This window comes from Acomys russatus, chromosome 12, assembly GCF_903995435.1.
Source record: "Acomys russatus chromosome 12, mAcoRus1.1, whole genome shotgun sequence".
In the NCBI taxonomy this organism is placed as follows: domain Eukaryota; kingdom Metazoa; phylum Chordata; class Mammalia; order Rodentia; family Muridae; genus Acomys; species Acomys russatus.
The window spans coordinates 9,988,721-10,014,755 of NC_067148.1; the positions used below are offsets into that span (position 1 = coordinate 9,988,721).

At 42.8% G+C, this 26,035-nt stretch overlaps 1 protein-coding gene across 1 annotated transcript in view; it reads left to right on the forward strand.

Moving 5' to 3' along the window:
* Plcl1 (phospholipase C like 1 (inactive)) overlaps positions 1 to 26,035 on the forward strand; it is a 306,702-nt gene that overhangs the window by 256,032 nt on the left and 24,635 nt on the right. Inside the window, exons 4-5 of the mRNA XM_051153833.1 lie at positions 10,986 to 11,061; positions 13,208 to 13,317. Coding sequence (XP_051009790.1) covers positions 10,986 to 11,061; positions 13,208 to 13,317 — 186 coding nt within the window. The remainder of the gene's footprint in view (positions 1 to 10,985; positions 11,062 to 13,207; positions 13,318 to 26,035) is intronic.

The following is a 26,035-nucleotide window of genomic DNA, read 5'->3' on the forward strand; positions in this document are numbered from 1 at the left end:
CCTCTGAGGACACGGCAAATGGGACAGTCTCTCCCTTGACAGAGAATGAGTGGTTTCTCTGGTCCTCAGAAGCATGCATGCCTTCTTGTCTTCTGAATGATGCCCTTCTCAGAAAGATTCAGGTCTCAGTGTTGCTCAGGGCTGGCTGAGACAGAAACCTTGTCTGTAAACATCTCTAAGCTAATGATGCTAGCTGATTTTATTCTGATTATATAATAGAATTTATGTAGTGATTAGATTTGGGGATAACTTTATTTTTGTGTTTCATGCTATAAACAAAATTAAAGAGCAAATGACAAAATGTATAACATACCCAATTAGTATAAATAAATATATTCATCTAGAAGAACGCTTACAAAAGAGTAAGAATAGAAAGATGTAGAGACTTCTTATACCAGTCAAGATTATGCTCTCCCACATGTGATATATGAAATTTTCAGAGAATAAATTTTATTTATTTATTGTTTTTTTTTTTTTTCGAAACAGGGTGTCCCTGTGTCACCTTGGCTGTCCTGGACTCACTTTGTAGACCAGGCTGGTCTTGAACTCACAGCGATCTGCCTACCTCTGCTTCCCAAGTCCTGGGATTAAAGGCGTGCACCACCACACTTGGCTCAGAGAATAAATTTTAAAAAATATATCTTTTCAAAAACAACCAAATTAATGGCTTAAAATGCAAACTTTTATCCAGAAATTATCTGAGGAAATACCTTTGCCAAGTTGTTAGGCACCCAGGCTCCTTCTAATTGTCTATTTTTTTCTATCCCCAAAATTTAGCCCTTATCTTCAAAGTCCAAAATGGCTGCCTATACTCTGTTTGTAACACTTGTAGTCCACCCATCAGAAATGATGGAGAGGGCATATCTTTCTTATTTTAGTATATTATTTTCTGGAACAACAGACAAGAAAAATATTACCTTCCCTTCCTGGTCATCAGCCTGGACCTGATACATAGCCACAGTGCATTGCAAAATGCAGTGTGAAGTGTCATTCTGAGGTGGCTACAGCTGCCTCTTCTGTTATGGAGGAGGTGGGCACCGGGGCCAGTGCAGACCCTGCTGCAGAACTTGATAGGCAATCCCCTTTGCCTAAAAGCCCATCAATGAAATGCACAGCACATTTGCTTTTAAAATAATTTTCCAATGAGATAAGTTAACGTATTAAATGAAGCATTATTGTATCCCCTTATAGCCTTAGCTGTTCCAGTAAGACGGCTGTTTGAGCCCAAAAGACCAAGGCCAATCTAGTCTGGATAAGATAACGAGACTCCATGTCTTAAAAGTCATGGGATGAGATAGTCCCCTTTCCATTAAATCCTCAGGCATGCCTTGTGCTTTTAATCATAGCACTTCTATTCATGATTTAAGAAGACAGAGGGCTGGGGAGATAGCTTCATGGGTGAAGTGTTTACTGTGCAAGCACGAAGACCTGAGTTTGAATCCCCAGTACCCACATAAAATGCCACATGTGGCCACACACATTGGTAACTGCAGTTCTGGGAGTGGGGACAAGTGGATCCCCGTAGCATTCTGACTTGCGCTTTAGCCCAAACAGTGAGCTCCAGGCTCAGCAAAAGATATGCTCACAGTCCAAAATGTGGCAGAGCAATGTTCATCTGTAGTCCTTGCTATGCATTTACGCACACACACACACACACACACATACACAGACACACAGACACACATACACATACTTAGACACAGACACACAGACACAGACACACACACATAGACACATACACACACTCACACACACCCAGAGACACACACACGCTCACACACACATAGTCAGACACTTACACACACAGACACACACACACACAGACAGACACACTCACACACATAGACAGACACACATACACACACACACACACACACACACACTTATACATACTTACACACACGGAGGGAAATTTAAGAAGCTAGATACTTTTCTTTCTCTGCCCGTAGTGCCAAAATAAATTGCTATGTACATTATTGGAGAAAAGTTGGATGAAACTACTTAAAATGCTTGTGTTCATTTGATCTATGTTCTTTAGATTTATCATTAGGGCTTATAGATGCAAAAAATATAGGATTTCCGTAGCATTGACATGGAGGAATTAACTAAATTGCAGATAGGAACCGAGGAACTGGAGAGGCGGCTCAGCAGTTCAGAGCTCTTGCTGCTTTTGCAAAGGACCCAGGTTCCACTCCCAAGCCCTCCATGGCAGCTCGCATCTGTTGGTAACTCGAGTTCAGGGGATCTCGGTTCCTCTTTCAGCCTCCACAGGCAACCACACACGTGTGGCATAATTTCTACAAACACATATATTAAAATGAAATAAGTTTTGAAAAGATTCATCAAGGGAACTCCTTCGAAGCTGTCACCATCAGTTGTTTGGAGGGACGGTAATGGCATGGAGGACAATTCAATGTTTTGTGAAGCAGTCTGGTTGTAATAATGTATGTGCAGTGAGATTTAAATTGCATTTGTATGTATATACACGTGCAATACTAGGAAGACATTAACAGTGATTACTTTTGTTTGTCATGAGTGAAATTTATTTTCTTATTTCTTCTTTTCCAAATGTTTCCTGTATCCACTGATTTTTTTTCTAACAAGTATGATATATTTTATAGCAGAATAACTGTCAGTGAAGAAAATACTAATATTTTATCATTAAAAATAACTAGGAGAAATGTATCTGGTATAAACATTTTCTAAGTGAAATGGAAAAACCTCCACTGAATGCACTCTGCACACAAGTGCTTATGTGGAGCCTGCTTTTGCAGCATGGGGTGGGGCTCACCTTTTGCCTGTGTCGCATTTTTTGTGAAATCAATTTTTCATCATAAAAGTGGGGATTGAAAGCTGTTCAGTGAATAGGTATAATTGCCATCTAAGAGGTGAAATTAGGGTACTAGTTGCCATAGAGACAGACAGTAGACATCACTTATTCCCTTGTAAGCTAAGAAAGGAAAATAATCTATTGCGAGGGCAGCCCACAGCCAGAGCTGAGTCTGTATTAAGCAGAACGGCTCCTGGGCTGTTGTTGGACAGTTTCTGCTTCACATGGCAACTTCTGATGGCGATTTGGTCCTTTCTGTTTTACCTGTGAAGTCCAAATCTTAATATTAGCCTTTCTTTTGTTCCTGTTTTTAAAACACAGCATAGAATTGTAGGCAGAGCTAGCTTTTAATAAAATCTGAAATAGTTTACCATGAAAAGCAGAAATAGTTCAATGGAGTCCATGTATAATTCCCCATGAAAATGACTTGCCATTTTTTTGTAGAAAAATTGGCTCCAAATTGTGCAGCCTGTACTCAATAGAAGTGACCGAGAACACTATAGTGTCACTATTGGTTATTTATTTTTAAATGGTGCAGAGGGTGCAGAGGGGAGAAGCACCATTTTCACTTTGTAGGACTGTGGTGTATTGGTGGGGATCATTTCTGCTTGATGTATTGGTGTTTGCTTTTAAGAAGTTTCCCGAGATACTCCGCAGGCCCAGAGTAATTGTGCAAAAATGTGCAGTAGACCATGCCACCATCCTTCATCAGGCTCTATGGTGGCTTCAGATTTAGGGTGCTCTGTGATCTGTTACTTCTGCAGACTTACCATCCTCCTCTCTCTGCTCCAGCCACGCTGACTTTCTTCAGCCAGACCACAGTTGCTCTGGCTCTCAGGCCACCATGAATCATACTTCCTCTGTCTCTGGACTGTCCTACCCTCACCTGGAAAGTTGCTTGTTACCTCTTAATTCTTAGCCAGTCTTTCCCAACTGCTCACCTGACTGCTGCTCCGTCTCGGAGGTGTTTCTCCACCACACTAGCCAGGGTTAGGCCTCAATATGTTTCAGTCGATTTGAGTCGATCAATCAGAGCCCGCAAGCATCCGTTGCTACTGCTAATAACCTGTGATGGGTGGCCCCCTGGTGCCAGCCACGGTGACTTGCTCTCTGTGCTACAGACTCAGTCAGAAGGACGATTTTGGCAGCCTCCTTCAGTCACTCTGACTTACTTCCAATCTCAGTCTCCTTTCTTTGATTTCTACCCAATACCGTACATGGTGGGTGGTTCCAGTGTGTGTGGGGGTAAAGCTTACAATTAAAAAGGGAAGGAACAGTGACACTCAGCTTGCCGAGAGTGATGAGATGTTATGTCCTCAGACAGAGTCTAAAGACCTAGACCAGAGGGTCTCAACCTTTCTTAGTGCTGCGACTGTTTATCCAGCTCCTCATGTTGTGGTGACCCCCAACCATAAAATTATTCTGTGGCTGCTTCACGACTGTGATTTTGCTTCTGTTATGAACTGCAAGGTACCCATCTGATATGCAGCTATCTGATATGCGGTCCCTGTGAAAGGATCATCTGACCCCCCAAGAGGTTGGGACCCATGGGTGGTAAACCACTGACCTCGAGTCCTGTGAGACTTCACAGGGACCACAGCGCACCTTCTCCATTTCGCCCTGGCTTACGGGGCCCTCGGCAGAACTGCATTGGCAAACGATTTGGAAAGGAAAATGCCATCTGACCTTTACGTGCCTTTTCCTTTGGATGGCTGAGTTTTTACTTTTCTAATGTTTCACCAGCCTAATTTTTCACTCTTAGTCAAGAAATGTTTGCTCATTATGTTCTAACCTTTTATGTGTTTTTGATTAATGTGGGAACCTCGGGGTGGCTTGTGCTCTGAATGCACCATTCAGAGGTAGACTAGTTTTAAGAGGGCTGCAACTGTACCATGCAAACCAGGGCTTTCTTCAAAGGTGACTTCTGGACTGAATTATTTAACATTAGCATAAAAGTTAAAACTTTACTACGGTAAGAGAAACAGATTTTCTGATGATAAGGAAGTCAGGCTGTCTAGAGAGTGTGAATCGAGGATTAATCGTTTACTAAGTCTATTGGGTGGTGATTTGTAAAGCAGCTGGTTGTGCTGACACAAAAAGAAATGTAGCAAAAAACCAAAACCAAACCAACTAACTGCCATCTAAGCATATTTGGCAACTGAACAAGTGGGGAGTATCACAATTAAGCTGAATAATTGGTTGGATTAACTATACTCTCTTATGTGTTATTGCCAAAAGATAGCCTGTAGATGGAAAAAGTCGCTTGTAGCTTCCTAAAGTAGTCTCATTCTGTCTGTCTGTCTGTCTGTCTGTCTGTGTATGTGTGTGGTGTGTGTGTGTGTGTGAGTGTGTGTGGTGTGTGTGTGTGAGTGTGTGGTGTGTGGTGTGTGTGTGTGTGTGTGTGTGTGTGTGTGTGTGTGTGTATGTGTATGTGCCTGTGAAGGTCAGAAGAGGCTCTTGTGTCTGCTGGAGTTACAGGAGGCTGTGACCTGAACTCCAACTTGGGTGCTGGAATTTACCTTTGAAGGAACAGCATGTACTCTTAACTGCCGAGCCATCCCTCTAGGCTCCTCCCTGACCCCCACAATATAGGTTTTTTTTTATCGAAAGCAATTTCAGTTGAAACAAGTAAATAAATCAAAGCTATTTTTTTCTCCCATCACAGTCTAGTATAAAGTTTGTGTAAAGCATTCTATTCGTTTGAAATTCAAAATGTACATTAGCTTACACAACAACAGAACTCAGGGGAAAAAAAGCTATGTATGTTGTACTGGCTTAACTGGAGCCTGCTATTGCAAAGCAGAAAACTTGGTGCATGGAAACCTCCTCACTCTTAGGTACAGCAATGTCTTCTGAAACGCATTTTGGGAGTTGTTGACTAATAGAATAACTGTGGAGGGGTGATGATTTCTACTTGGTACCAGATTCTTAATAGCACTGGATAGCAAGGATGCATCAAGAAGCAACTATTTCAAGATATTTCTTTGGTGTAGCATAGGCGCCCTCATTTGACCTTCTGTTCCTCACTTCTTGAATTTTTGTTACACTTGAGTTTAGGCAGTGAGCTAGTCAAATTGGCCTGAAAATTATAGAGCAGTTTTGTGTGATGATTAATTTTGATTGTTAATCTGACTGGAGCAAGGGACACCCAGGGCAGGAATGAGGTACCACACTGGATATATCTGTAAGGATTCTTTTTGAAGAACATACAGTGGAAGTGAAGATTCACTCTGAATGTGGGTGACACTATTACATAAGTCGTGGTCCCAAACTCATGCCAACCTCTCCCTCCTTTGGCCTTCTGGTCCTCCTGGAGGTTAGGAAGCATCCTCGCAATCCTGCCACTATGCCTTGTGCTCCATGCCAGATTGTCCTCCTCAGAATGAGCCAAAAGAAACCTTCTTTCTTTACATTGCTTTTTGCCAGGTATTATTAACTCACACCAACCGGAGAAGCACGTACAATCCCTTCACCTGACAGTTTTTATGAATGAAATAAATTGTGCTAGGAGCCGGGTAAAAACCAGCATTTCAAGCAGTTTCTCAAGATTAGTTGACAGCTGCTTTGGAAATAGAACAACAGAGAAGATAAAATGCCCCTTTATGAAGAAAGCAGTAACAGCAGTAGAATTGTCACCGCCACAGATGTGGTGACAGAGGCCTTTGGTCTGCCCTGTGCAGGTTCTATGGCCTGGCTCCACCATGAGTCACTGGGGGATGGGACTTGAGGCTAATGCTGGCCCAGGGAGCACATCACTGCCAACACGGGAGGTGGCACGGGCTTCGGGCAGCTGGCAGGCATTCTGAGTTTTTTGCTTGTTTCCTAGAGTGTTGGCCATCTTCACGGGGTTGAATGCTCAAAATAAAAAAGACGCCAGCCTACAAATGATGCTTGTACTCATTCCATTTAACATAAAGCATTCAAAGCTAAAGAAGACTGTCTTCATCTAGTTAGCAAGCACATAGGCAGGCAGTCCCGTTTACAAATGTGCTGAGTTTAATAGAATTCAAGTCTGATGACTTTCAACAATTTGGACAGATAATCCACCATACAACTAGAGAGCCAAGACCTGGTATTTACTAGAAGGAAGGCAGTAGCACCGGCCTCAGAGTAACTCATATACTTAGGTCTAGTGCTTATAATGCCTGTGTTCCATTTTCAGTTATTTCTCTAACCCCATGCCTTCAGGCAAGTCAGCTTTCAGCTCAGTTTTTTTTTCCCTACAAAATCGTATTGTTCGTGATAAACTATCCTTAAAGTGACTCTAAATAGGAAGTTGTGTGTGAATATGAATTTGAATGGAATTCCGCAGAAAAGTGGTGTCTATGGAGAGTTTTTAAGTCGTGACAGGATGCAAATTCATCAGTCCAGCTTCCCGCCCATCGCTTCTAGAAGATGTATTCTCACAGCAGGCTTCCTGGTCCTCTGGCACTGCCCCCTCATCTGTGCTATTTCCTGAGCATTAAGTACCAAAGTTGTGTTGTGGATATGTCATTTGGGGCTGGCCAGGCCATGGTCAGTTTTTCTCTGTAGTTTGACCAGCAGTTGTTTCCTGTAATGGTCTTCCCCTACAAAAAGAAGCTTCTTTGGTGAGCAGTGACATCTACGCTTCTCAGACTGGGCTGGGCAAGGAGCTTGTACACACAGCAAGTGGGTAAGGTCAGGGGACAAAAGGGAGCTGGTTACAGTGGGTGATGAGCATCCAGCAGTTAGCGACAGTGGAAAGCTGTGCTGACACCCGAGGCTAAGGAAGGAAGGGGCAGCTATTTCTGGTACTCGATCCTTTTCTGCATCTGCCCCTGTCTGGAGCCGTTGCTTGCAGAGAGGAAGTCCTAAAACTCTAACCCAGTAGGGAAGAAACCATGTAGCTATTTAAACCCTCTGCTCTACTGCCGTCTTCCTCTTGATCCTTGGTGGTGGTTCCTTTGGCTGATGTCAAGAAAAGTCAGAAGGTGGGAAAGCAGGTGTTGTGCTGCCCACAGGAGTAACCTCCCTAACCCGAGCCTGGGCCTGAAGGAAGAACAAGCAGGGGACTCAGCCCAAATGGCCCTTAGCATTCGCTGTAAATACTGCGAGATAGTCTCATCATAAGCTATAAATGCACACTGCAAAACCAGGGTCTGTATAACAAAATATCAAAAGTAGAAACTAGTCTAGAGTTTTCCCGTGTTCTCTGAGTGTGCCTGACAGATTGGATCAAACTGTTGTTTTTCAGCTCACATTGTGACTGGGGATGTGTAATCATGGAGAGTCAGTTGTAAGGTGCCGTTTGCTTGAGCTTGTGGGGATGTTTTCATTTTCCCTGTGGGAGTCCCTGCAGTTTATAATAGTACAATACAAACAAGACCACTTGTCTGCTCTACAGCCATTTGCAAGTTGAGATACTCTGGAGGAAATACTGGAGCGGCAACTGCCCTTCAGCGTCTTTCTGACATGAAAGTCATTTCTTTCCCCATGATCCCCCGATTTCCATATTGGGAACACATGGCTTTGATTTAGCAAGGCATCACAAGCCATCCTTTTCATTTTAGAGATAAAATAAATGTAAAGAGAATCCTGTTTCATCAAATACCTATGTCGCGCATCCCCACTTCATGCCACAGGGAACATGACCTCCTACCTTGAAAACCACAATTGTGAACCACTGGAATTGAAGAGAGAGGCAAGGTTAGTTATGAAATGATAGTAGTGGGTAAGACTGTTTCATGACTCCAAGAATGGATGAAGATATCAAGAAAAAAGATTAACAGAGAGCAGAAAGAGAACCAAGGCCAGGTCGTTTCCTACATATGTGGAAAGGGAAAAGGAAATAAGAAACAGAGGAGAGAACTCAAGAAGGACAATGGGGTGTGTTAATTGCTGAGCTGAAGAGACTCCGAGTAGAGAATTGGCCAGGGGGAAACGGATGATGGCCAAGGCTCAGCTTTGGCAGTCACAGCGAGTCCTGCACAGAGCCGAAGCAATGGAGGTCAGATGGCTTTGTTAGGAAGGGGAGATGGGGCCAATTACCCAAAAGCCACTGCAACATTTCATTAGTGGTTTTGTTAGCTCATTTTAAGTTAAGAGATGAGACTAGAGAGATAGAAATGATAAATGAAAGATAAGGGAATCATTTTAAAAGGGTTTCTGTGAGTTGTAGGAAGAAATGGCATTGACAGTCTAGACAAAAGAACCAGAGTTGGCAAAGTGGACTCTTCCATCTTGGCTTGGCATAGAGGCAGTGGCATTATGGGATGCTGCAGGAATTGTAGTCACTTGTCTTAACACAAAGGGAATCTTTAACAAAACGATACAAAGAAAACCAGCCACAAGTCCATAGAAAGAATGGTGTTATGTTTTCTTGTTTGAGTGTAAAACCAACACAAACGGGAGTGATCTAAGTTAAGACACTATCCAAGTAACTTATCAGTCACCTTTTTCTTCTTTCTTTCTTTCTTTCTTTCTTTCTTTCTTTCTTTCTTTCTTTCTTTCTTTCTTTCTTTCTTTCAAGACAGGGTTTCTCTGTAGCCCTGGCTGTCCTGGATTCACTTTGTAGACCAAGCTGGCCTTAAACTCACAAAGATCCACCTGCCTCTGCCTCCCAAGTGCTGGGATTCCAGGCATGCACCACCATACCCAGCTCAGTCATCTTTTAAAAAGATTATCTTCCAAAGAACAGATTAGAATCATGTGTAAGGCTTTGTTTGTGCCTTTGGGCTGGAGCACGGATGTTCTCCGTGTGAGCCCATGTGTTCTCGTGTGGGCATGATGAGGGCCGGCAAAATCAAAAAGATGACCATCAAAAAATGAAAACAGATTGCATGCCAGGAATGGAGATTCTTAGCTTAGCTCCATCATTAATTAATTGCATTTTGCTGGTCAGGAGTTTTAACATTATGGTTTCTGTATCTACAAAAGTCAGGGGTTGGTTATGATATCTAGGATTCCTTAAGCCTTAAAATCCATATTTCAAAAGCATGTAGCTGGATGGGTTGTGTCTCCATTGCTATAACAAACACTTGAGTCAATTTATAAAGAGGGATGGTCTGTTTGGGCTCACAAATTTGGAGGCCCCGGAGCATACGAAGCTGCCATCGATCACTGCTGTCTAGTGGTGTGCTGCGTGGCGGTAGTCGGAACACTGGGCAGAGCCAACCATTTACCTCATGACTGGAAGTGAGAGGGAAGAGGAAGGATTCCATCCCACGGTCCCACTGAAGGTCAAACGCCAGTGACAGGAAGACCTCCCAGTGCCTTCCCCCACCTGCTATGAGCGCCCTCCTGGGGATCCAGCCCTTAATAATGTGACTCTGGGGACATTTAAGATCCAGACTGTAGCAGGAGCATACTTTGATTATGGAAAATGTGGGGTTTTTTTTCCAACTTCTGAGAATGTTTCTTTTGCCTGAATGTCAGGAAAACATTCTGCCTATGATTTGACTCATTGGAACATATGATAACTTTTGAAAATAAAAAGTCAACTGATGATGCATTTGTAAATGCTGAAAAAGACTAAATTATGTTGGATCCATATAGAATTTCCCTACTAATTTTTTTTTTACTTGAAAGCTGCACTGTCCCAGGCTATCATTGTCCACTTGATAAATTGTTCTAAGCCTACAACTCCTTCTCCTGTCTCTTTCCCCTTCCTCCTTTTTCTTCTTTTTCACCCCTTGCTCTTTCTCCTTTATTGATATTTACCCCTGGCTGGGCCAAACCCCACTGTGTAGTTCCGATTAACTTTTGCTAGGTAAACAGGCTGGCTTTGAACTTGTAGTCACTTTCTTGACCCTGTCTCCCACGTGTGGTAGCAGGCATGCACTGGGCATCACTCCTTGGAAATTAAAGACGTTAATGTAAATCAACAATTTTATTCAGTCTAAACCTTCACAAGTTTTACGGTGTTGATTACTAATTTATAATTTGTATTCATTTATTCAACAATTATTACTTGGCACCCATGTCTCTTATGTTACACACCTGGGGCAGTTGTGAAAAAGGTGGCTTTTGTCCCAGTGTCTGGGTGAGAGCTGGGACAGAGATTTTCCCATCTCTCTCCACCTCTCATTGATGGTCCCTCATTCCTCGATGTATTTTAAGAACATTTCTATATGTTGTCTTCCCAGTGAGCCAGTTTAAGGGTTCCTAACAACTTTTCTTTGATGTTTTGTGACAGATGATTCAAGAGAGCCGGGTCCTCATAGAAACGGCCGACACAGTCCAAGAAAAGATTGTACAGTGTCAGAAAGCTGGTACTTTCCACTTTTTCTATTTTTTCTACTTTGTTTAGAAACCACAAAGACAAGTCATAGCAGCTTCAAAAAGTTTCTGGTTTTCCACATAAAATTAATACATTTCAGGCGGTGTTCACAGTTTAGGCTGTATTATCTTTGTCTGGTAAAGGAAACCTTTAGGTGGTGGCAGGTCATATTTGTGTAGAGGAGGGTGGCGTTGGACGATGTCAAGAGAGGGCTTATGAATAAGCCCTTGTGGTTGGGAGCCTCTCAGAGTCTCTGTGCTAGTGGGGAAGCTGTGGTTTTAGGTGACCCCTTAAAGCCCACTTCAGAGTTATGATTTGAACCATAGTCCTATTTATTTCTGTGTTACTGCTCTTCCTGGTTCTCATTTTAGATGTTTCTTTCTTTAAGGATGGGAGAGGGGTCACATAAATGTGGGTATCCATCTAATGTTTGCTTATGCTCATTATCATCTGTATCGATGAACTTTTGTTTCTTGCATCTGTGGGCTCCTTGGTCCACATGTGCAGTGATGATGATGATAATGATGGTGATGATAATGATGAGGAGGAGGAGGAGGAAGAGGAGGAGAGACAGGATGGTTCTGGCATTTGCTTTACCAGTGGGCTTATGATGCTTGATGTACATGCATTATCTTACTTGGTCCTCATAAAGGACTATGCCTCATTTCCCTTTTACAGATGGGCCATGTAAGAGGCTGGTGAATTATCCAGTGTCTGTATCAGCACACAGTAGAGTTGACTTGTTAACACAGACTGGCTTGGAAATTGGTGCTTCTTGCTATACTTACCAGCATACTATACTACAACTTTAGATGTTTTAGTTGACAAAAGACACACACACACACACACACACACACACACACACACACACACACACACACACACACATCAAAGCACCCAGCTCATCCAGGAGCCCAGCATTGCTTTGCAAGCTTTATATGCGTTGAGCCATTTGATGTTCCCCACAGTCCCACTCAGTGACACTTACTCCCGCCCTTTTACCAGTGAGGGGACTGAAGCCTAGTGAACCTCAAGGGTAGTCCAAGTAGTGAGTGGGTGAACCGGCATGGAAGCCTGGGTAGTGTGCCCCTGTTGGCCCTGATGCGCTATGTCTGTTAAACGGGCACACGGAACATCAATGTGGTTCTAGGCTACCGCAATAAAAGTAAGGTGACTAGTACAAGGAGGACGTTATCGAATTCCCAGCCAGCGCGAGCGGCTTCAAGCCCAGTTAGGACACTGTCCATTCCGAGAATCAACTGTCTACCTGACCCAAATCCAGAAAGTTGACTGGTGCGGTGGCCCTGCCTGGATGCCATCCTCACAGATGAGTCGCCAGTAAGCAGAGCTGCATTAGAATGGGCGCCACAGAACAGAGAGGATCCCAAGAGATTTAACCCAGTAGCTTTCTTTATCCATATAAATGTCTGGCCTGTGGGTGAGAGACTGGATCTTTGTTAAAGGAGATCTTGGCTCAGGGTCAGGCCCAGCCCTCCAAAGATGGAACAAATTGTCCATGAGAGAATGTGATTCCCACCCTGAGGTTCCAGGGGAAAGGCTGCAGAAACAGACGGTGGCAGTGTTGTCTTATGACACTCAAGCCTGAGTGAATGGTGGAACACGAAAGGCCACCCCCAAAGATGAAACACGTGGCTATGCCTAAGATTGCTGTTTCTTAAAGTCTTTTTATTTGGGATCAAATCTGCTAATGGCCACTTTATCTGCACAGGCTCCACAGCCTGCTTTTAAGACACAGGACTGGTTCACTAACAAAAGATGTGCACACACACACACACACACACACACACATCGGTTTACCTCCACACTCCATAGCCTTCCTCATAAAAATCAAGGAAAAGCCAAGTAAGGTCAGCAACACCCGTTGGGAGGGTTTGCCTCTTATTTTCTCTTGTGTTTATTTGTGCATTCAGGCTGCTTAATCTCAGTTTAGCCTGCATCAGTTACTCTTAGATGCCTTCAACATAGGATGTATAAAACAAAACAAAACAAAAAAAAATCAACTTAGAGCTTTCAGGAATATGCAATTCTATTTCCTGACAACATTTTTTTTTTGTGGTAAAAACTCATTTTTTTTTTTTCTGAAATGTGCTCTAAAATATAATGTGTTCTTTTCAAAGGGATGGAGTTCCGTGAAGAGCTTCATGGTCTGGGGGCAAAGGAAGGCTTGAAAGGAAGAAAGCTCAACAAGGCGATTGAGAGCTTTGCTTGGAACATTACCGTATTGAAGGTACGTGAGTTCCCTCTCTGCCCCCCTTGCTGCTGTGTCTCTCCTTTTCTCTATAAGGTAAAGAGAAGCATCATGGACCAAATATGGTGATTTTAGTTTAAGCCATAAGGAGTCTGATCACCAGGTTTCACTCTAAGTGGTGGGAGACAAAGCCTGGGCAGAACTTGGTTTGTTTGTTTGTTTTTCTTAATAGAGCAACAAGGTTCATGAAAGAGGCTAAGGGATGCACATGAGTGAGATGTGTGTGTGTGTGTGTGTGTGTGTGTGTGTGTGTGTGTGTGTGTGTGTGTTTATGGGAACACTTCTGCAAGTCAATATGGCTTTCTCATTTGTGTAAAGCCATGCCAAATGCTGCTGGGAGGGTTCCAACATAAAAGATTTGGAATAGTCTTATAAATACAGAATATCTGGGGACACTTAGGATTCTTATTTTAAGAATATTCACTACAAATATATTTATTTTAAAAATGTTTTAGAAGTCAGTTTTTGAGATAGTAATTTGATTTCTGCTACAAATTATTTTGGAGTTTGAAGTAAGGATGCCATGTTTTATGTTTTCTGACGTGAAAAGAGAAACAACTTAAATTGCTAGCAAAAAGTTACTCTAGACATTGTGTTGGGGAAAAAACCCCCCAAACTAATAATTGCTACTATGTCGAGAGTGCCTATCCTGTCCAGTGCTATTTAATGGCAGTTATATGGAATAATAATTTAGTACAGTCCCCGTCACTATTACTATCATTTTACAGGCGAGGATATAGAGACATTGGGATCTATATATTACCAAAGGGCCCTCAGCTAATCAATGGCACAGCTGAGGTTTGAACCCAGGGCCCTGTGTTTAACCTGTCTGACAGAGCTGTGTGTGTGTGTGTGTGTGTGTGTGTGTGTGTGTGTGTGTGAACTGAGCTGTAAGACACATTACACAGGTCTCTTAAAAATTCAATCCGTTTGTATTTATTAGCTCCTACTGTGTGAGATCTGTGGTGGGCATTGGCAGAACACAGATAATACAGGATTTACTGACCTTGGCTTGAGTAAGGGAGCAGGCTGAGGCTATGGTGGGGATGGGCACCATGGCTCGAGGAGTGGGCTCGGGTGAAGCATTAGAAAAGAAAACACTAGAACTCTAGCATAAACATTTTTTAGTTTTTTTTTTTTTAGTTTTTTTTTTTGTTTTTTTTTTTTTTTTTTTTTTTTTTGTTTGTTTTTGTCTTTTGAGATAGGGTTTCTCTGTGTAGCTCTGGCTATCCTGGACTCACTTTATAGACCAGGCTGGCCTCAGCTCACAGAAATCTGCCTGTCTCTGCCTCCCCAAGTGCAGGGATTACAAGTATGTGCCACCGTGCCCAGCTTCCCTGCAATGCCAGGTATAAAGATACATGAAATAGGCATATAGATAATTTGCTAATGATCACTATGAAGACATTCAATTTTAAACAATTATAAAACATATAATTGCACAATTTATTAAAAACAAAACCAAAATTTCACACTGGTGAGACTGGTGTAGTTATTTGTTCTTACAAACAGCAATTAAGTCCTGGCTGAGGATTTGATGCTGCAGGGTATAGACCATCTTAGAGTTTCTGATGCTTTGACTTTGCCACCATCAATGCTAAGATTGACACTTTTGATAGTACAAAAAGGCAGAGGCGTGTTTAGGGCCATTTCGGAAACTGTGGAAAACCTGCTTCTAATCCTGAGCTATAGTTCATGTAATGATTGTTTTATGAACCCAAGCTACCAATTCAAATGGCAGTTTAAAAAAAATCAGCAATTCTAAAACAAAACAATCCATGTGTGTGCTAATTTGCTATTTGCATGCTGAAGAAAGGCAGTAGAAACATCCAGGCTTTGTTCCTGGTGCTTGCACTGTCCTGTTTCTGTAAGGACAGAACATCTTGGACATAGAGTGAGAACCACACGTCATGTTGAATCGTTTCGAGTAAAGGCTGAGGTCTTCAGGCGGTGTTTGCTCACGTGACAGCACACGCGGTGCAAGCATGCATGCTGCATGTGCAGAACTGGGGGTGCCACGAAGTTGATGACACAGCCAAGTGCTGGAACATCAGTTTGTTATGTGTCTGATTTTTGATTCATTCTTGGTTGTTGTACCTCAGGGCTGCGAGGCCCACATACCAGCATGTAGCCTTACGTAGCATTGCCACCCTAAGTTGAACAAATTGAACCCTAGGGCATAACACAACACCTTGAATTTAATGTAAACACTTTCTGAACAGCAGATGTTTGTCTGGGCTGCTCAGAGATTTGAGAATCAAGACTGTATCACCTGTACTGCCAGGACTAGGCTGTAAAGGGGAGATGGGCATACAACCACTTACGGTTTTATAATTCATACTTAATGATTCAACTTAATATGAGACCAACACTCACAGATAGGTCACACACACACACCCCCCCCCACACACACACACACACACACACACACCACACTTATTGATTTCCTCCATTGCTCTTCACCAACTGTGTAGGCTGGCACCATCACATGTCACCGTGATAGACTTTCTACATCTTGCAGTTGAAGAAACTGAGGCCGAGGCTGGCATATATTTATTGTTGAGTCACATAGCTAATAGTGGCAAAGTTGAGATCTTTAACTGGTTACCCATAGTCCTGACCGTTAGCCTGAACTACCTCCCAGAAAGCTCCATCCATGTTCTCAGGCAGCCTCCTGCAGGGAGAACACGTATGTGTGCAGGCTGCTAGACGGTGGTGGATTTCAGTGTTCCTGCACATGGGAATGATGGCCACGCATGTCCATGATTTCACGGTGGGGGGTGGGGGTGGGGGTCCTGTGAGATAACACACAAAAAGAGCCGATTCTCAGAGCACAAGGCCAGATGTTATCGCTTTTGCTGTTACCGCTAGTTTCCCAGGTGAGACGTCGACTCACAGAATCACGGTTTCTGTTGTTATTTTTGCTTTGTTACTACTGACATCAGGCCACTTAGTTTTTCTAAGGGTTTGCTGGCGCGTTTGTTTGCTTTAATGGCTGGAGCTGATTTCTAGATGTGACTGAGCAAATGTTGTATAAATCACTCCATGACAGATCTTTAAAGCAGAATTGATCTTCTGTAATTGCAGCTTGTGCACTGGCTGCTGGCACAGCATCCTGAACACAGAATCCTAAGCAACAGTAGTGGAGTCTTCCAATCATCAATTATTCCATTGGAAATACTTCAGTATTTCTCCCACTGAATTCAGCACGATTATTAATCACACACCCATTATCCAGGTGCTAGAAAAGTCATGTCTTTAGAATTTGAATTACTGGGTAAGAGACAGAAACCTGGGTTCTGGCCTCATAGCTGTTTCCCAATTGGTTCTGCTCAGAGAAGATGGTTTCCCTTATAAACCTTGTCACATTCAGACAACCTAGCTGATGATGCCTCCTCCGTCTTGGTGTCAATTCTTTAAATTTTAATAAATTGTTGTTTTATATTTAACTTTATTTCAGTCAATTTACTTGGGTAAGTTAGTAATAATCATCTTGGCAAGAAACAATCATAGAACTTATCGCTGGTGTGTAGGGCTAACCTATAAAACCCAGTGTTGACTGCAAAGCTCCCTTGTATGTCTTTGGGTCAGATACTCTCCGATATTTAGGGGAATAGAGTGGGGACTTATCAATGCCAATTAGATGCGTGGGTTCATGTTTCTAAGGACATTTAATTTCAGCATAATTGCCAAGTCTGAGCAAAACGAGAGAAAATGAGAAGTGTACCCAGTGATGGTGGGTTGTTACCGTGCAGTGGTGGATGTGGACATTGGCTTTAGAGAAATTTGATCCAGACTGAGAAATAAATTCTTTATGTTTTCTGCATTTCAGTATGTGATAATTTAATAATAAATGATAAGGAAGTTAAAGAGAGGGGGCGGGCTCTACAATATAATGAATGGATTGAAATGGATTACAATTACAATGACCAAATTTTCCCAGAGACCATACCTTAGAGTCTAGCATGGAGCCTACATCAAGATGACCCTGAAAAATTCCTATATACACATATTTCTTATATTTATATTCTGACACCAAACATGAACCTAGAAGAGGGGCTTGCCCGATCCTTTCCCTATAGGTCTTTTACTACATGAGTATATTAAACAGAAACAGTCAACTTCCCCCTTTTTCCTACTCTCTGCCCACGGCACTGATTTCCTTAAACAGCAAGGTGTTCATTGCAGTGAGACGATGGTGAGGGTTTTATGTTTCAACCCCTGACTCATCTTCATGACAGCCAGAGGGCCACAGGGATTCTGTCCTGGATTTTCTTCATAAGTTAACAGTCTCTTCTTCCCTCTGTCGCTTCAGGAACAAGCTTTGCATCTTGGTTTGTACTGTTGTAGTAAAATACCTGAGACTGGGTAATTTATAGATGTTAATTAATTTATTTGTTTTTATAATTTTGGAGGCCGTGTAGCCTAAGATTGAGGCACTGTCAGGTTTGGGACCTGATGAGGGCCCCATATTTGATTCCAAGATGGCATATAGCTATTGTGACCTCTGGCGATGGCTGGCAGGAAGGAAGAGCAAAATGGTATAGTTTGTCCCCCCAGCCCTTTACAGGGCACTGCTCCCGTTCATGGGAGTGGAGTTCTTATGAGCTATTAAGCACTGGAGCCCTGCGTATTCGTATTGTTGTCCACACCAGTCTCAGAGGTGAGGCAAGCGTTCTAGCCACAACACCTAGTTATTAGTGGAAGAGAAAACTATCACAGCAGGGGCTTCCTGTTGTTTGCTAAGGTCTCCGAAGGCAAAGCACATTCTTACTTTCAGAGCCAACATACTGCTTTGAATTTCGGAAGAATGTCACTCATGAATGTTCTTATCACTAATAAGACTAATTCGCTATGAGGTAGAATTGGCTTAAAGTCTTGGACTCCATCCACAGTGATTTGACTTGAAATGTGAACATGACTTCTTCAAACTCTTGTCGTGCCTACAACACTAAATCAGAGACTTTCCCAGGAATCAGGGCAAGCTTTCCCAGCATCCATCTTGCTATTGTTATCATTGGCCTGATCGGTATTTTAAGGAACTAATTTTATTATCTCTTCATTTTAAAATATTTATGAAGTTTTAGCAGGCAGGGATGGATAAAGTAAAGCTGTCAAAAGTTAAGACAAACATTTTTATCATAAAAGAAAATCAGTGACATAAGGGATCACTCGAGATCAAGAGAGAAAGGACTAGAAAGTGGCTGCCTTCCTAGTCATAAATTTCACTGACTTCTAGGTGAATAACAGATAGGAAATAAAAAAAAAAAAAACAACAAATCAAATTATGGCTTTGTTGGTGGGGTCTCCTTTATATATTTATTTTCCCTTTAATCGATTTCCATCTTATATTTTAATGCATGTTGGTGTGCACCATAAAATGGGCCTATTTTAAAGATTTCTACTAAGTAGCTGTGACTCATCTTTCTTCCTAAATTTCTGGTTTTGTCACTGTCTTAAAAACAATTTCATTTTCCATGGGAAGAGTAGGAGCTGATGTTTCTTGTTTCTTTGCTTTGGGCACTTGGTTCCTAGCTCAGGCAGATTCCCTTACTTAGACTCAATGTTTCAGGCCCTCACAGTTCTGTAGAATCTTGCTACATAAGGGAAACTACATGGACATCAGTGTCCTAAGATGCTTTTAACAGAACGGAAAATACACTTGAAGTTTTTGGTCCTTGTTGAGAGGTAAAAGAAGAGAAACGAGATGATAGGTCCATAGGAAAAGAACTTGGAGGAAAGGCATTGGTCTAACACTGAAAGATTAACTGAGGGTGAGGAGAGGGTTACAGGCACTTTAAGTCATTCTATAAGACACTTTATGTGTGTATGTGTGTGTGTGTGTGTGTGTGTGTTTGTGTCTGTGCATGCATGACTGCACGTGTACATATGAATATGTGTGTACATATGTATGTATGCATGCATGTATGTATGTGTGTGTGTGTGCAGACTGTCAGGAGAGGGTTTTATAGAAGTCATTTGTACATATGGGAGATTTGGTGTTTGTTAGCTGTTCAGTTCATGAGGTTGGGTGTCTCACTGGTCTTCAATATACATCAGACTCCCCAAGGAGGAGGCTCTACTCCCTGTGAAGAAATGCTTCAGCAGCAGGAGAGAGAAACTGGCCAGTGAGAATGAGAGCAGGTAGACAAAACACAAAACCATCTTTCTTCTTCCCGTCATATCCTTTCTATAGGCTGCTCCCAGGAGACGGGTCTTCTGACTGAAAGGGATCCAAACGTAGGATGTGTTTCCCAGTGATACAGTTAACTGAAAATCCCTCACATGTGTGCCAGGCTGGCTGAGCATGTAGCTAATTCCAGATGTAGTCAAGGGGACACCAAGAATAGCCATCACACAGCTGTGGGCTAAGAATTAAGTGAGTTAGTATACTCAGAGTGGTTCTTGCTGTGTATGAAGTGGGGCACACATGTTTCTCTTGTGGCTAGTGCTGAGCATCTGGTGCTTATGGTGAAGAGAGGTGTGGCTTTCACATTGCATCCTAACTAGTGGTAAGAACAGTCCTATAAGGTTCCTGTTATGACTGTCATTTTACAGTTAGGGGAACCGAGGATCACAAGGTTGAGTACCTTTCCCAGGGCATGGAGCTAGAAGTTGCTGAAGCAAGGACGCCCACACTGCCGGCAACCGGGCTATAGCATCCGAGCAGCATCCTGGTAATAGAGGCTTGGGTTAAGTGAATGCTTTCTGTGTCAAGGAGTATCCCCTTCACCATGGCAGCATATTCCCACAGCACAAAGGTACAGCAAGGCCATAGACCTCCAGTTGCTTCGTCTCACACTCTATCTACCAAGAAGCTTTCTCACCCTGCTTTCCCAAGGATATTTTTTCTAGTGAAAATAGAATGCGTCGGCCAAGTGACATGACTAGTCCCATTGGCCCGCTACTCACATTTCTCTTATAAATGGAGTAGCTACTTCCTTTATTCTAGGCCTACTTCCTTAGCCTTACTCAGTGAGTGTTCGTCATCCCCCTGTCCTCACTGGTGGGAGCATGGATGCAGCTGGCGTTTTGGAAAGATGCCCTTGAAATGAGGAAAGTCAAGAAAGCAGCAGAAATATTACAGAGAAGGACCAGACCCCAGGCCCGTGAGTGCACAGTCAGTTTCTTGGCCAGTGTTATTGCTCACTGGCTTTTACTCAGTGTTCCTAGGTACAAATTGTTGTTTTTATTAATTTAAAAAAGCCTTTTCTGTGGCTTTGGGAATTCAACCTGGACCTTATGTATGCTAGGCAAGCCTCGGGGTTTTTTAAATGTTTCACTGTGACACAAAATATCACCCCTGTTGTCCAGGTTGACGTCCAACTTGATATCCTCCTGCCTCAGCCTCACCAGTAGCTAGGATTAGGATTACAGGCACGAGCAACTAACTATACAGGGCCCACGACAATTGTGTGATCATGTGTACGTTCGAGTGTGAGTGTGTATATGTGTGAATGTGTGTTGTTTGTTAGTAATGTGTGTGTTGCATTTGTGTGATGTGTGTCTGACATATGTGCGTGATTACAGACCCGCACAGACAGCACGGTGCATATGTAGACGTCAGCGGATGGCGTCGGATGGTGCCTTTCACCTTGATACAGGGTCTCTTTTTGTGCTTTGGTGTTGTGTATACCAGGCCAGCTAGCAGGCAAGAGTCTGTGGACGTTTACATCTCAGCCTCCCACCTCACTGTAGAACCTGAGATCACAGGCACTCACTGCCACATGGGGACGGCCAACATGGTTTCTGAGCATTCGAACTCAGCCCTTCCCGCTTGAGAGCAAGTGCTTTGCCCACTGTATAGCCCACCATTTCTTGAGGCAACCTAGGGGCTTTCAGAGCTCTGCCTCCAACACAAGCTTTCAAAAGCTGTATCACTTCAGCGTCCTTCCTCAGCCTGCTCTTCCCTAGCTAAGGCTCTGTGCTCAGCGTCCTAAGCTGTCCTCTGTTACCTGAGATCTCAGAGCAGAGCCCTGGGATCTTTTCCTTTGACTAGCAGACCTGAGCTGGTTTATAAATGAGAGGTGAGCGGGTTTCCCAAGGTCCCTCCAAGGCTCAGGAGAAGAACAATGAATCCTTAAGATTATGGTTGACGAGCCTTTAAGTCACTGGCCTTGACAGGTGAACATTAAGAGGGTTTAAATAAAGCTTTGAATCCCTCTATCTCTGAAGAAAACATTTCCCAGTGATACATGCAGACTGAAATCCCTTCCACTTTATCTAAAGCTCATCTAAGAGTTTAGACACATGGGAGGCCGGATTATATGTTCCCGCAGGGCTGTGAGTCCACACATATGAAACTTCCCATATGCGACGGGAGCTCTTAAACTCTCTTGCCTGTATTGGGTCTGAGTTTTCTAAACTGAAAACAAAATCACTGTTTATGACTGCTACCACCCTGACAACGTTTTATATTCTATGATAACACAAAATTCTTTTCTTTTCGATCCTTTTCTATTATTTTTACTGCATTTCCTTTCTCAAATACATTGGAATTCTTATCACGAAATTCATCAGTTGTGTAAATCTCTCTACTTATGAAGTCTTTCCTTTACATCTGCATCTGCCATTTTATTCTCCTCCCTACTGCATTACAAGGCCATAATCCGCAGTGACGTCTACAGTTGACAGTCTTCCGTTGTGCTCCCTCCATTATTCCAGATCGCAGCTTCTAAATGGGAGCATGGTCCACACTTGTCATTCTACCTTACTGGGAATATTGGAAACAAAATGATGTCTCCGTGTTCCTTCTGCAAGGCTGAGCTCCACTGATGGCACTCAATGCTGTAGACAATCTGATAGTTGTAGTCAGCTTACATCTCACAGCCTTCTACCCAGAAAACACAGAGAGCCATGCACTACACCCCATGGGCTAAGTGCCCTACAGTGAAAACAAAGTTTCACGGCAGAACACAAGAATAACAGCTAATATATGATGTTTCTGTTTGTCTGCTCACTAATATTAGCCACCCAGCTGCTCAAAACTTTACTGACCTACCTAGATAGTTCCAGATTTTATGGGTCAAATGTGATTCATAGCTAGTGGAAGTGATGGTGCAATATTGGTCTGTATCTTCTAGAGGCTACATTTACTTAACTTCTTTCCATTTTAAAGAAACTTATGCTTTGAGATATTCACCAGTTTAAAAATAATGTTTGAGCTTAGGGAGTTGTGGTACCTGTCCTGTTAGAAATGTTTAGTGACTACAGCTGAGCAATCATGGAGTCCAGTTGGAGGTCTGAGTCTAGTGGCAGCTGGCTCAGTCTCACTCAACCTAGCAAGTCCTGACTCAGATGATCTCGGCCAGCTGCCTCTTAAGGCTTGCCATGGACCATCATGAAGTCAGTAGATGGGTAGTGAGAGCGAGAATGGAACCACACTTCTAGGAACACAAATACACACACTCCCATGTCTCCCAACACTCAAATGGACACACACCCTCACCTGGCACATATACACACATGCACACACACACACATCACACATCCACACACATGCGCACACACAAACACACATACACACATTCACAGGGACACACACATACACTCACACACACACTCACCTGCACACACAGATATTCACATAACACACACACACACACACACACACACACACACACACACGTGTGCACACAGCAACAGTAACTTGAATCTCCTGTCCCAGTGCCTTTTTCTTCGTATACCAAAGAATGTATTTTTGAACTTCAGAGAGTGAAGGGTGTACGTATAAAAGGCACATCTGAGTTTGATGTATTTATCTTGGGACAAAGTATGGTAAAAGGTCATTGCTTCACAGATGCTTAAAATCGTGTTACTGCTTGTCTGATTAATATAAGATAAAACTCTGTCTCATACCTCAAGAAATTGATTTATTTAGATTTGAACATTTACAGCCAATTTTTTAGATGACCTTGCTGTATAGAGTCTTGTTATGTCTTGAGGTTGCAAACCTCTGCTTCCCAAGTGTTGTTACTCTCATTGTTCAGGGACTCAGAGAACAGGGACTCAAAACTAAGGGTTGGCAGTTTTTTGGTTTGGTTTGGTTTCATTTTCCTTTGAGGTGTGTATGAAGCCAAATCTGTCCATTCAGTGAATATGCTTGTGGCTGACAGTGTGATGGGAAATAAAACAGTCCTGTAGTCTTGTGGAGTGAGCAGTGTTGTGACAGTTACGAGGCACACAGTGAGTGTTGACCTTGTCACTGTTAGGAGGGCTTTGCAGGAGGGTTGCAGGATACTGAGGGGACACTGTGAGACTGTGCGAATAGAAGGGGGCATGGCAGTGCACACCTTCAACCCCAGAGAGTGAGCAGATGAGGCAGGAGGATTGCTTTGACCTTTAGGCCAGTCTGGGATGCATGGTAAATTTCAGGGCGATTTGAGCTACAGAATGAAACTCTTGTCTCAAACCAACCAACCAACCAAGAAACCAACCAACCAACAACCAACCAACCAAGAAACCAACCAACCAACAACCAACCAACCAACAAACCAACCAACAAACCAACCAACCAACCAACCAACAAACCAACCAACAAACCAACCAACCAACAAACCAACCAACCAACCAATCAACCAACAACCAACCAACCAACCAACCAACAAACCAACAAACCAACCAACCAACCAACCAATAAACCAACCAACCAACCAACCAAGCAACAAACCAACCAACCAACCAACAAACCAACCAACCAACCAACCAAAAAACAAACCTGAACTGAAAACAAAAGCTGAAAAGAAGAAAAGAGAGAATTACTGTGAGATTTGACCTTATTGGAGAGGTCAGGGAAGACTCCTTGAGGAGACTCAGAGTGACCATCTTAAGCCTCTCAAGGGCTCCAATCCTGCCTGTGTCTTGATACTGGACAATGGTTGCCAAAACAATCTGAAAATAACAGTGGAAATGAAGCAAATCCAAACAGAGATACGGTGGGATGTTTCAGTATGGCGTGAGGTGTTCTAAGACCCCTGTGTGACCCTATAACCACCATTCATTAGCCTTGTAGCTGGTCTGTAGTTACAGGAAATCTCGTCATAAGTCTTTCTGTCCATTGGCCACCTTCTAGGAAGTGATCTGTAGCAACATTTTATTTTCTCAAGTCGTAAAGTTCATTGACACTTTTAGTTGTGGAGGAAGATGTTGTACAGTTGTGTTTTTTTTTTTTTTTTTGAGAAATCTATAATTTAAAGCTGATAAGGGAGAGAAAGATTTTATTAGGTCTATTTGTGTCATAAAAATAGGCAAATGCTTTTTAAAAGTCACATGTTTAAAACATTGTTTTGTTTCAAACAGCTCTTGTCTGACAATGTAGCCTAGTTCAGATAAGATAGAATATTAATGCTCCTGAGCATTAAGCAGGCTGGTTACATGGCATCCGGATTTCTGCCTTGGGTGACTGCATCCCAGCTGCGCTGCCCCAGAGTTTAGGAGAGATAAAAGCCGGGCTGTTGACATGATTATGGATTCACACAATGCTTTACTTCATCTCCGGTAAAACTAAGTTTAGTCTCTCAGAGGCATGCTTTTTTTTTTTCAAATGAGAGCTGCATTTTATAATGATCCTAAATAATTCAAAAGTGGCACAAGCCTAGTGAATAGATACACCACAGAGCAAAGGGCTTGGCCCAGCTTGTGGGGTCATTGGCGATCTCTTTTCTCACAGGGATTTCTTTTGCACATACTTGGGTTGTGGTGAGTTGTAGCCAAGGGTAAATTAAATGCAACTTTATACAACTATTTTCTGCAGTGACCAAGCAGAACGAACACTGGCGATAAAATGATTTCATTTTTATTTTATGAATGAGTTCCTCCTCTGACCTTATTAGTCACTGGTGGATGCAAAGTGAACTCACATGTATGAATACATAAATGTGTGTACTGTATACATAACATAAGTAACACAATGTAAACACACACACACACACACACACACACACACACACACACACACACGCACGCACGCGCGCAGTCAGGAAAGCGAAGTCTAGATTTGGAATACCATGAAGACTTCATCTGAAGAGTGGATTATTCCCCAGAGTGCTACAGGCTGATGTGATAGGAACTGCTGTGATTGGACGCTCCATAATACGTTCCACAAGCATCTTGAAGGCAGGTGGTGTTGGGATCTGAATGTGAGGTGCTCCAGCTGGGGCCGCTGCTTAGAAAGCTGTGGGACCTTTAGGAATCAGAGCCTCAGCAGAAGTAGGTTCCTGGGAGTGGTCCATGAGTTGAGGGTGGCCTGACTTCCACTTCTCCACTTGCTGGACATGCATGCAGTGTGAGGAGCCAGCCTCTTGCTTCTGCCGCCATGCCTGCCCTCCCGGAATCCACAGCTTCTCAGCCACAGTGGACTGGATCCCTCTAGAACTGTGAGCCAAAATAAACGCTTTCATCCTTCAGCTCTTTTCATTAAAGTCTTCAACCCTGACCACACTGCGGCACTTTCTGTAAAAAAGACAGTTTTCTCCATTGACTTTTCCCCCTATGGTCCATTTGACAGAACACCTAACCAGCACACCACAAAATCATGATGGTTGGGCCGTAGGTTTGAAGTTTGTGAGATGATTCTGTAGAAAGACTGTTAAGTAGTCATGTTGCAGGCTTTCATAGGTGCCATGTAGATTCTTTGTAGCTGAATAGAATTCTTTCTGTGGACATAAACACCACTTAGGTCTGTAAACCTGTCAGTACA